Source organism: Ciconia boyciana, chromosome 9 (assembly GCF_034638445.1).
Source record: "Ciconia boyciana chromosome 9, ASM3463844v1, whole genome shotgun sequence".
NCBI lineage: Eukaryota > Metazoa > Chordata > Aves > Ciconiiformes > Ciconiidae > Ciconia > Ciconia boyciana.
In genome coordinates, this window is record NC_132942.1 from 763,452 (window position 1) to 774,660 (window position 11,209).

Consider the following 11,209-nt stretch of genomic DNA (forward strand, 5'->3'; position numbering starts at 1 on the left):
CTATCGCCTTGCTTTGGAGGCTCTCCAAGGGCTTTGCAAGCATTAGGAGATTAGCGAGGTCTCTCCGGCCCGGCGGAGGCAGGGAGGGTTCGTTATCTCCGCTTCCCAGGCGGGAGGGCCGAGGTCTGTCGCAGAGGCGGAGGGAGCAGCGCGGCCGCACCTGGCACCACGCGGCTCCGGGGGCTGGGACCGTCTCCTCGGGGGGATCCATCTGCCTCCTTTCGCCGGCAGCGTTTGTTTCTGAAAATGGTGAGAACAAGCGGTGCCGCCGAGCCCAGCCCAGGAGGGTCCCAGTTACCGAACCCGCTGGTCTGTGCCGACCGTGCACGCTCCTCCTCGTCCATTTGGTTTCTACCCGTGAACTTTGCTTGTCGCTGTGCTGGCAGCACGGCAGACCGCGGGGCCGGGCGGTGACGGGGGAGTGCGCGCAGCGGCGTACTGGCCTGTCTGCACAGGCTGAGCCCACGGGTTTGGAGGGAAGGACAGCGGCGTTCAATCTGGCATCCTCGGGATGCTCTCTCCTGTGGATCTGTCTCTTCTAAAGCACAAAAAGGTATCCCAGGGTGAACCGCTGTGAGCAAGCGGTTCGTCCCCATTTGAAGTTCAGCGCTGCGCACACCGGAAGGCATCAGCCGTGTTGCGCCGCTGCGGGAGCGCGACCGCTGTCGGAGGAGCAAGCAGAGTTCCCAGCAAGGCAGGGCGGCTGCAGCAGCGTCCCTGGGGAACCTCAGGCCGGCGGAAAGTCACCGGGCTGGGATGTGGCTGGCAGTCACGCCCTCCAGCAAAGCCCACAGGATCTGTACTGATGCGAGTTGTCAGGGCTTTAATCTCGTATTCATTTCAAATCTAATTGCTAGTGGTCATGTCTGTAACACCGTGCTGGGCACTGGCTTAGCAAGGACCTCGGGGAAAAAAAGAAGTGACTCACCAGCCCTGTTGCTCTCCAGTAAATTAAGTTAATTAAAAAACTCCAGCAACTGTAGCTTCTGTCTCTGGACCTGGAGTGGCAGGTAAGCTTCAAACCGTCTTTGATTTCCTCGTTTTCTAGTCCAGGTGAGGTCAGACCAGCCTCTCATATAAATGAAGTTGATTGGGAATTATAATTCAGTTTTAATGATTTTGATAATCAAAACCTTTGAAATTTGGGGATTTGGAGTTTCTTTTTCCTGCATTGGAGCAAAATGACAACCTTTTGCCGGCTCTCCTGATGGAACTGTGTTGAAATGTCCACTTCTGGATGGAAAGCTTAATGTTTTTCATCTCCCTGTTCCCACCCTGCATGGAAACAGTGATCCTTCCAGAGCCTGCATCAAAGCTGGTTTTGTATTTGCAACAGAGAGGAAAAAAGACTGAATGAAATATTTTCCAGCCAGGTATAAGTGATTTCAGCATTCACTTTTGCTGATCTCCTGTGAGTACCTTGCAAGCCCTTGTAAGTACAAAGGGTTTCATTTTCCGCCTCTCCTTAAATCCCTCTCTCACTCCATCTCCCCATCTAGCTCGGCGCCAACGTGCCTTCTGGCTTGGCTCCTCTCTACGGTGCCCTGCTGACACAGGCAATGCCCCGTCGAGAGCCTTCGTGAGAGACCCTGTGGGGAGGGAGGTTTTCCCCGTTCCGTCACGGGGCAGTTGGTGCTCTCGGTGCCACTGAAAGTGGGGTCCTGCACGTTTCCGACCGTTTGTTAGACAAGCCAGATGTACTAGACGGCAGATGTCAGGTTTCCAAGCTCGCCGTAACGAGCGGCAAAGGGCAGCAGCCGCTCTTAGCCAGCCGTGTCCTGACCCAAGTCCCGCCAGGCCCAGGGGAACAAGCTCGGCTGCGACGGGCAGAGATCCCTGCAGCGGCTGGTGCTTTCTGCTGGAGGCGGAGAGGGCGGACGCGGCTCGGCGCTGCCCTCGCCCCGCAGCCGGCCCGCTTGCACAACAGGCACAGGCACGGCGAGCCACAAGCCCTGCAAACTGGTTCTGGCTCCCGCCTGCGCCCGGCTTGGCACCACGAAGGGGAAGGAAGAGCAGGAGGAGGGCTGGCGGCAGTGCCGGCTGCTGCTGGTTATTCCCTTTTATGGGCCAAAATGAGTCCGACCTCATCCTTGTTGGCGGAAATGCCAGGCAGGCGGGCACCTCGTGTTTTGGAAAGCGCTGCAGCCACCCAGCACGGCCTCTTCGGCTTTGCTTCTTAAGCCGTGCTTTGTTGCTGCGTGTACCCACGGTGCAGCCCCTCCTGCTCCCTCTCCCCCGCCAAGCCCCAGCATCGCTGGAGACGTGGCTCTGCCGGGGGACGTGTCCCGCACAGGGTGCTTCAGGGGAACTGATGCTCCTCTTTGTCTCCCTCAAACATACGTAGTCTCGTAGCTTGGGGCAAGTGCCGTGTCGCTACAAGCTACTGGAAAATTCCTGCTTTTTTTGACCCCCACCCCAAGGAAAGCAATGAACGCATCTGTTCAAAATGTGTGGATTTTTACTTCAAATTACTAGATCCAAATGTGTATTCAGTATCTGTCTGGAAGCCTGTCCTTGCAGAGGAGAGGGACCTAAAGGCTTGGATAGTAACAGGGTCACTTGGTTTCCAGTTTGATTGCTGAGCTTGCTCTGCTGCCCCATCCCCGAGTGACGGCTGATGCTAGGACCCCCCCCTCCTGGGATCCCGACCCTTGCTAGTGCCAAACCTGCCTGCAGCGAGCTCCTGTCCTTCCAGCTGGTCTCACAGGGCCTTACATCCTTATGTCAGGCAGGGAGTGAAACTGGGTCATTGTCCGAAAGGACAAAAGCACCTCCGAGCCGGGCGCTCCGTGCAGGGCGTGCTCCCGGCGAGCGAGCACCTGCCCAGCGCGCGGAGGCGAGCGAAGGGCCGGGTGCTGCTGACGGGGCAGTGCCCGTCACGGAGGGGGAGAAGCTCCGGCGTTTGGGTGCGGAGCCCAGGGGCCGCGGCTGCTCTCGGAGCTCTTTGGGCTCCGCGTGGAGCCCCGCAACGGGGAGGTGGACTTTCCCTGGCTCCCGGGGAGGGCGGCTGCTGCGGCGCGCGTTCCTCCTGCCAGTGATTCACCCGCCAGCCCTGCGCGGCCTCTGCGGCTTCGCCCGCCGCTCGCCATCTTAGGCAGATGCCCGCTCCCTTCCCGTGCCTTCCCTCTGCTCGGTGGAGGAGGGCGTCAGCGCTGGGGCCAGGGGCTGGGCAAGGGGGCACCTTCCTCCCCCGTGCCCAGCCTGCCCCACGTGCCTCACCCTTGCCTGCCAGCTAAGGTTATCCAACCCTGGGCTTTGTCTGCTGGGACAAGTCCCGCTTAACAACCGGTTAAATCCTCGCCTACTTCATTCTCAAAAATAGTTCAGTCTTGCCCACCAGGTCCCAGAAACTCCTCCTGAGAGGCTGTGCTGTTTGGGACTGGCTCCCGGGCGGTTCGAGAGCTGCCGTCACTGCTCCTCGCGCAGCACGGCCGCGTGCGAGCGCAGGCTCGGCACCCGGGTGAACCCTGGTGGGGGCTTCAGCCCGGAGTCGGGAGGGCTGAGCTGACCTGTAGACTCAGCTCCATCTGCTGCACCATATTTGTGACCACCCACAAAGATCCAGGCTACTCAACCTCTGCAGACTTACCAGGGGGCGCGAAAACGCATGGAAGCAATTAAGGATGTGAATCAACCCACTCTTTTCTTTACTATCCTGCTAATAACGGAAGACCCCAGCTTGATACTTGTACTCTGGAGCTGAGTTTTCAGGGCCGGCAGTAGGCATGCAACTGTTCGTTCCTTACGAGCTTCTATTTTATCTGGATAGTTTAAACCCAAGAAACACAGATCTTTTCCTTCCAGGTAATGCTCTGTATATAAAGTTAATTGCCATGGAACAACCACCCTTTCAGAGACGCGCTGCTTTTTTTCCAAAGTCTCAGCGCTTACTGGTGAAGCTGAACTTCCACCAGAAGCTGCTGAGCAGGGTAGACCAACCCTTGGGATCGCATCAGCTCTCATCTCTCCCATTACTCCTCAATCCTGCAACTTTGTTCTGATCGTGAGGGCTGCCTTATCAACAGATTCACCCCCGCAGCTTTTCCATCGGATTAATACCAGGAAAAAGGACGAGCGACCTCAGTGGGACGTGGACAACGTGGTCCAGCCTGGCAGTGCGTATCTGGGCCTGCAAAAGCATCTCAACTTTGCAGGCCGGTCGTCGCAACCCAAACCCAGAGATGGAAAAAGGAAAAGCTGCAACCTGTGTGGCCCCGTGAACAACACAGATCCTCCTGCAAACCTCCGGGAGCAAAACTGCTGTTTAGAAGAAAGGAAATTCCAACCCTTCTAAGGCAAAACGTTAACGTGTTCACTCTATGGCTTCTGCTGTTGACAATAGTTCACACCGAGACATTTTTGGTAAAATTATATTGGGTTTGCGAGACATGATACCATTTCAATTGAATTATAGTTCTATTGTAAGGCTTCATTTCCTCTCACATAAAACAGGATCTAACAGCCAAGGCTCTTTGCAGGCTATTGCTAAGTACAAAATGCCTGCTGGGTTTTATTGCGCAGACACCGAACTACCAGGGGCTGGCTTATTGCTTTATAAAACGTTAGAGCAACCTTGAATATGAAAGATGTCACATAAATCTAAACAAAACCTTTCTTCTCCCATTTCAGATGATCTGTGAAGATTCTGTATTGAGATCTTTAGTCGGAGTGTGAAGAAGGAATGAGACTCTTTTGCCTCCTAAAATAAATAGCGGATATAGTCCAAAAGGTCAGTCTACGTTTATTATCTCAGCCCCAAATTCAGCTTCTCTCAGCATAGTCCCAGGTTTAGATTGCAGACCGACAAGGACTCCCGGTAATTGCCCTCCCCTGGCAGAAACCATTCATCTGGACGGGGATAGATGGGGGCAGAAGACTGATTTATGGGAGGGCAAAGACCCCGATTGCTTTTCAGAAGGGCTGACAGACCTGCTTAAAAGCAGCAGGAGGCTGCTTCGTTATTTCTGTAGATGTTCTGACGCTGCTGAGCTGCTGTGTTGTGAGGAAGCCTGTCCTGTAGCAGTTTGCCTTTGGGGAAAACTTTGGGGATTAGGGTACGGTAATGGAGCTCCGTGCTTCCGCAATGCCTGCGAGTGCCAAGGCGGGCAGAGTAAAGGTTGTGTTTAGAGATACCCAAACATATCCTGCGCTGAGATTTTGGGCTTGATCAAGTTTTTCGATTAAGCCCAATGCTTATCATTGAGGATAAGCACTGGGGATGCTGGGGACTCCTTGTATGCTTGAGACTGACCAGAAAAATTGAAATACCGATTAATAAAGAAAGCAGGTTTCTACTTTCCTTTTAAGCGTGGGGGTTAGATGAAAAGGCCGTACAGCAATCACTGGCGGTGCAGACCTGCTCAGTACAACGCAGCTTCCGCACTGATCTCGCTGGGCTTTTATTTGCTCATAATTCAGGGCCTGATTCTGCAGGTCCTGCCGTGCCAGTGCAACTTAATTCTGTGAGAGGAGCTCAGAAAGGCTCAGTCAAAGTACGGCAGTACATCTACCAGTAACGCAGGCGAGAGTGGCCAATGGCTGCTTTTAGCTTTAGTTTTGCCCGTGTTGAGAACGGCCTGTTTTTGATCTACGTTGTTATATGGCAAGCCAGATGTTTCCTTGCAGTGCGAATTCAGGCACACACCTACGTGTCTGTGAATGAGCTGAGGCTCAGTTAGCTCCCTTGGGAATTCATGTTCCATACTACTTTCTAAAAGGAAAAATATTTTATTTTGCAAGTTAAGCTCTCTATTTTCTGTTCTACACCTGGAGCTCAATGCAGTAGGGCAGAAATCAGGATGGGAATGTGCTTTATCCATGTTCAGTTACTCTGATAACTTAATTTCTCTTTTAATGAATTCCCTTGGGTCCCTGAACTCTGAAGACAGCCCTTTCCCATTCAAAAGGAGGGGAAAAAATCCCAGGCAGCCTGATGTGGGTGACATATCTTACTGACGCTATTCGCACGGGCGCTTCGTCTTTGCACGTTTGTGCTTCAGCGTTTCTGCTGGTGCTGCCTGCGCATCAAGCGTTTCTATCCAGGATTTGCGTTTTGGGCTCGCGCTGCTCTGACAGCACCCACACCGCCGCTGCCTTACCTGGAGAGGGGTGCTGTAGGCAAACTCCGCTTTCTCGCTGCTCTGGGTGGCCACGGTGGGGTTGCTGGAGCTGATGAGCACGGGGGAGCTGATCTCCAGCGCCTGCCGCTCGGCGGGCGCGTGGACCATGCGGTTGAGGGTGTTCAGGGCGGTGGTGATGGAGAACTGCCGCAGGCTCTTCCGCCTGGAGTCGGGCACCTTGGGGAAAGCCGGCGAATCCGCACCCTTTGCTTTGGGAGACGCCGTTCGCAGGGATGCACACTTAAACTGAGGGGACCAGTGGCTTTTGCTGGTCTGCAGGAGTTGCCTTGCAGTGGTGTTTGGCTGGAAGAGACAAAGGGAGACGTGATGGCACGTTTCAGAAGTTGTGCCTGGCACAGCCTGGTGACCGCTCAGTTTTCCCTTTTTCCTCTCTTTTCCGAGCTGGCAGCAGAGCTGCAGCCAGATTTCAGATGACGTTACAGGCGATCTTTAAAACTTGTGGCTCAGGCATTTCCCTGATACATTTTCAGTGACAAATTCCGGATGCAAAATTAGTGATGCAAAGCTGACAGCAAAATTAGAATTGGTTTGAAAAACTTGTTGCTTAGACAACGCGTTACTGAGGCTGAGTGCTCCCCCCTAATACTTTACAGAAAGTTTTGTTTCTTGTCAAGGCTGTTGGCTCGCAGAGGTGTAAGGAGAGCTGGCTGACCCTTTAGCAGCGTTATAATAAATTTAACTCTAAATTAGAAGGGACGTTTGGGCACATCTCCCTTTTTCACTTCGTGCTGGCACGCTAGGGTGCGTCTTGCAGCAGGACATCAAATCCCTGCAGCCAACTTTAAGGCATGAGCTCGGAGAAGCCCTTGCTGATGGTAGCTTTCCGAGCAGAATTAGATCCACCCAATTACCTCTCTGTAGGCCAAAACATTCATGGCTTGATCTTGCTTCCATTGAAAAAAGCCTGGCCTTTTAACCATTGGGTTTAATGAGGGACGAGCCGGGCCCTGAGTTTGCATACGGGCAATGTTCAAACAGTATTTCTTGGAAACTGCTGATCACACAGTATTAGTAGCAAAGGGCATGTGGTGACAATGTTTTGTACCATGATCACTGCCAGAGGAATTAATCATGATTTACTGCTGACATGAACGAATTGCAAAACTTTGAGATTCTCACCCACTCGTGTGAGGCAATGTGCCTGCCTCCTGGGATGAACAAGGATGGCTCTGACGCAGGAGAGGTGCAGGTGTCTCTCAAGCATTCTCACTTTAAAGCAGGGATTGTTTTCATATTTCCCTCCTCCTCACTCCTTAAAGCAAGGTTTAAAAACCATAGTGTGTGCATATGTGCGCATATAAGATGGCAATATTGTCATTTCTGTATGTAATGAAACTTTAGCCTAAACAGGAAACATTTTTCTGCCTTCTCTAAACACTGGGGAACGTGATAAAATGGGGCACAAACCTAAGTGTCAAAGCCAAGAAAAGCCTTGCATCTCCCAAAGCAGACCTACCTTTGCCTTCTCCATAATTAATTTCTAATTCCTTGGTGGTTTTATGTGGCCCTAACTAACTTATTTCTGTTAACGCCAGACTTAAATAAGTAATTACTGAAGCTCAAATGATTTCATTAAATGAAAGGACATTTTGCAAAATATGTTAGAGCTTCAAATAAGATGTATTACTAGTGTCCTTTTATAAAACAGCCATAAAGAGGTGCTTGGTGTAATTATGATGATTGCAAGTATTAATTTTATTTCTAGGAATTCTTGTTGGTGCCATTTACACCCTGCATCTCAAGCTAAACTGCAGGAATACAATTAATGTCTAGACCAGTGCCAACAAAACACTGTCAGGGAGCGGGCGGCTTAAAGGCCTCCGGAGCCGGAGCGCTGGGAACGCCGCCTGCGACGCGCTGAGCTGGCGCTGGCGGAGGCTGGGGGCCAGCGTGAGCAGCCAGCCCCCCGGCAGCCCCAGGAAAGCAGCCGGGGCTCACGGGGCAGATCCCCCAGCAAACAGAGCTACACGAGAGCCGATTGCAACAGAACCTGTTAGAAATGCAATTTTGATATTTTGCCTGAATTTTGCATTTTTGCCCCCAGTTTTTTTCTGTGTTGCGGAGGCTTCATTCCAGTGAGGGAGAGGGAGAGCCGTGTGCTCGCTGTCTGCGGGGCTGAGAGGCAGCGGTGAGCCGTGCCGGGCCGGGAGCAGGGCTCTGCCCCGGGGTGCTGGCACGCACCGCTGCCCGGCGTGGTGTTGGGTGGGCATGGCGGAGCAGGGGCTGTACCCCCCGCACACCCAAGGTGGGGAAGGTCCCTGCTTCGTCGCCTAACTTGTCCTCTGTTCTCATCAGCTCCACCGAGGACGGCGATGCTGTCACCCTGAAGGGCAGGAGCACGGTGCCACCAGCCCTCTCTTGCGGGAGAGGTGGGTCGCCGGGGTGAGGATGGGCTCACCTGCCATTTCAGAGAGCAGCCTCGTTAAACAGCCTCGGCGGCGCGGGCCCGTCAGGTCCTCTGGGACAGCTTTGGCACGAGTGTATTCTGAAACGCCGGCTTGTCTGGCCTTACTCAGCACAATGCTCAAACTTGTTTTTAATTTAAAGGTGCGAGCGTGGCTGAATCGGGACCGTGGACATGAGTCTGATGGCGAGGACATGAAAAGCCTTTGACTTGCTGGATGGTTTCCATCGCGTGGAAATGCATCTGTAATTGCCATGCACACAACTAATAACAAAAATGGCATTTTTAGCTACGAACCAAGTGAAAAACCCCTATGTAAGTGTCGAGGTAATTGGTGCCACACTGCCGAGAAGCTCAGATCGCTATTTCAGGAGCTGAAATAACCTGACGTTGCTGGAGTGCGGGTATTTGAAATACTCCGGAGGAAAAAAGCTAGTTCATATTGACTGATAGCTACCTCTCTTTGGAAAGAGCTACATTTCTGAGCAACCCAGCAGAGTTAAATCTTGTTAACTTTTAAGGTGTTTCGATTTCAACTTTTTAAGGATATCTGCCATGTGTATGGGGGGACGTAAGGAGAATTTTACAGGAATAAATTTAAGTTTTTCTCTCTTCTGAGCTAAGGCACAAAGTTTGGGGCTAAAATGTTAATGACTCCAAGGCTGAAGGGGTCAGAGAAGGCTGTTTCCCGCTGGCCAAAACATTTACACCCATGCAGGGTACGTGCAGAAAGTTTCCATCTGAATTGGTGGGAATTTTGTATTAGTCTTGCAGTAAGTGACTCTTAATGTTCAGACACACAAATGAAAGCTATCTGCTGGCTACTGCCTTGAAGAATGAGAAGAGACTGCTATATGGTATTGCACTTGAATCTCTGCACAAATTTCCAGGTGGGCTTGTTGCCAAATTACCATCACCTGCTCCCGAGGGAGGGCAAGGGCAGGTGGAGGTGGGGTGAAGGCGAAGCAGAAAGGGGGGGGATCCCGTCCAGATGTGAGAGCCGGTGAGGGAGAGGAGCCGCTTGCGAAGCTGGCTGCAGCGTGCAGCGCTCCGGCGAGAGCGGGCAGCTGTGGGGTGGGTTGGTTGGTTGTTTTGTTGGGTTTTTTTACAGCCAGATCATACTTTTGAAAAAATTAGATCAAGCTGCCTGCAGCAGAGCTTTGGTCTAAAGCCAGGCTGTGCTGGACAAACGCAACTCCTGTGTCATCCACCCGAGGCTCCAGCATCCCTGTGTTGAGGTTCCCCTGCCTGCTGGGGCTCCTGGAGGAATAAATCCCCTCTTCACGGTGGTTTGCAGAGAGATGGCACTCCCCAGTTACCCGCCCTGGCTGACCAGTCGCCCTGTGCTATGCCCGGCTGGAGGAGGACACGGCACTGGCACCGGCACCGGCACTGCCTCCAGGTTACTGCAGAAGGGAGGTACTGAGGTGACTGCTCCGATCTCTGTCATTTCGTACGGTAAGAACTGACCACTGTCACGAGGCTGGGGGCAGGAGGATGCCCTCGCCTCTTTGCAGAAGCTTCTGTTTGTTTTAGATGTGCGCTCACTCCCCACGTGTGAACTTTGCTGTGGGAGCGGAGATGAGCGCAGCCTCCTAACGCAAATAAACAGAATGAGTAAGCTGTGAAACAAAGGCAAATAGAGCGAAAGAGAAAAAACAAATGCAGGCGGCAGCAAGCTGAGGAAGGCGCCTCCTGCTAATAAGTGAATCCTAATGACAAAGGGAGGATGGCTGGCTGCCCAGCCTCGCTGCGTCCGCACTGGCAAGCTGAAAGCCCACATTTTATAGAGCTGCTGCTGGTGATGTGCGACGCTGCTCTGAACTGATTTTTCTCGCTTAGTTCCTCCCCTTAGTCAGAAACCACAGCTGGCTCTTGGCTGTTTGATTTCTCCTGCCCCCTGCCAGCCACCCCACATCCAGCTCTGACTCCCTGGGGACGCCTGCCCTGGCCACAGCCTCCTTCTCCTGCCTCTCCCTGCCCCTGAAAGCGAGGAGAGCATCGCCTCTGTGCTGCCAGCTGGACGGAGAAGGAGGCGACTTCTCTGCGAGGACACCGATGCCTCTGGGCAGCGCTTTCTGTTCTGCTCTGCCATGCCTCACCTCGCTTTGACACGACAGGGACAGTTGACTTTGCTGGGAGGTGCAGTTATGCAGAAGAGCGTGTCCTCTACCAGAGTAAATGCGAGCTCTGTAGCCTTTGGGGAATAAAGGGAAACGCAGCAAAAGTTCAGGTATTGCTCTGCAAATGCATGCCTCCCGCAGGCTGGGTGCGTTCAACCTGCATAAATGATGTAACCCCAGACCTGGAAGCAGTTTTCTTTACTATGTCAGTAGGTGTCTTTTAGAGATCTCCTTGGCGTGTTTTGGTCCTGAGAGCAGACTACCCCCATCAGCCACTCCTCATTGACCGCAGCACGGGCGAGAAGCCGAGCCGAGGGACCGCAATCGCTGCTTGTGGCGGGCACTTGCATCCCTCTCTGGGTGCCCCTCGTCCTGCACGTGCCCCTGTGTGCCCGCGGGGCAGTCGTGGGGGCTGAACCGCTGGCGGCAGCGTCTGAGGGGGCTTGGGGACCTTACTGATTTCCAAAAGGTGCCTCCTGTGGGGCTGGGGAGTAGCAGCACACCGTACTGTCTAAAGAAGAAAACAGCCCAGCCCGTGTCGC

At 53.2% G+C, this 11,209-nt stretch overlaps 1 protein-coding gene and 1 long non-coding RNA gene across 8 annotated transcripts in view; one reads left to right on the forward strand and one right to left on the reverse strand.

The window, feature by feature from the left end:
* The window catches only part of SH3RF2 (SH3 domain containing ring finger 2), a 48,916-nt gene that overhangs the window by 19,145 nt on the left and 18,562 nt on the right, over positions 1-11,209 (reverse strand). For all 3 annotated transcript variants that reach the window (XM_072872243.1, XM_072872241.1, XM_072872240.1), the window contains exon 3: positions 6,099-6,422. In XM_072872243.1, coding sequence (XP_072728344.1) covers positions 6,099-6,422 — 324 coding nt within the window. The remainder of the gene's footprint in view (positions 1-6,098; positions 6,423-11,209) is intronic.
* On the forward strand, positions 119-11,188 carry LOC140656481 (uncharacterized). 5 transcript variants are annotated; one of them, XR_012044099.1, is made up of 5 exons: positions 156-1,010; positions 4,155-4,362; positions 4,630-4,729; positions 8,688-8,859; positions 9,842-11,188. It is a non-coding gene; the product is annotated as an uncharacterized lncRNA (long non-coding RNA). The 5 variants fall into 5 exon arrangements; XR_012044098.1 differs by lacking the exon at positions 4,155-4,362 and having other exon boundaries at positions 9,842-10,777; positions 10,878-11,188; XR_012044100.1 differs by lacking the exon at positions 4,155-4,362 and having other exon boundaries at positions 9,842-10,777; positions 10,881-11,188.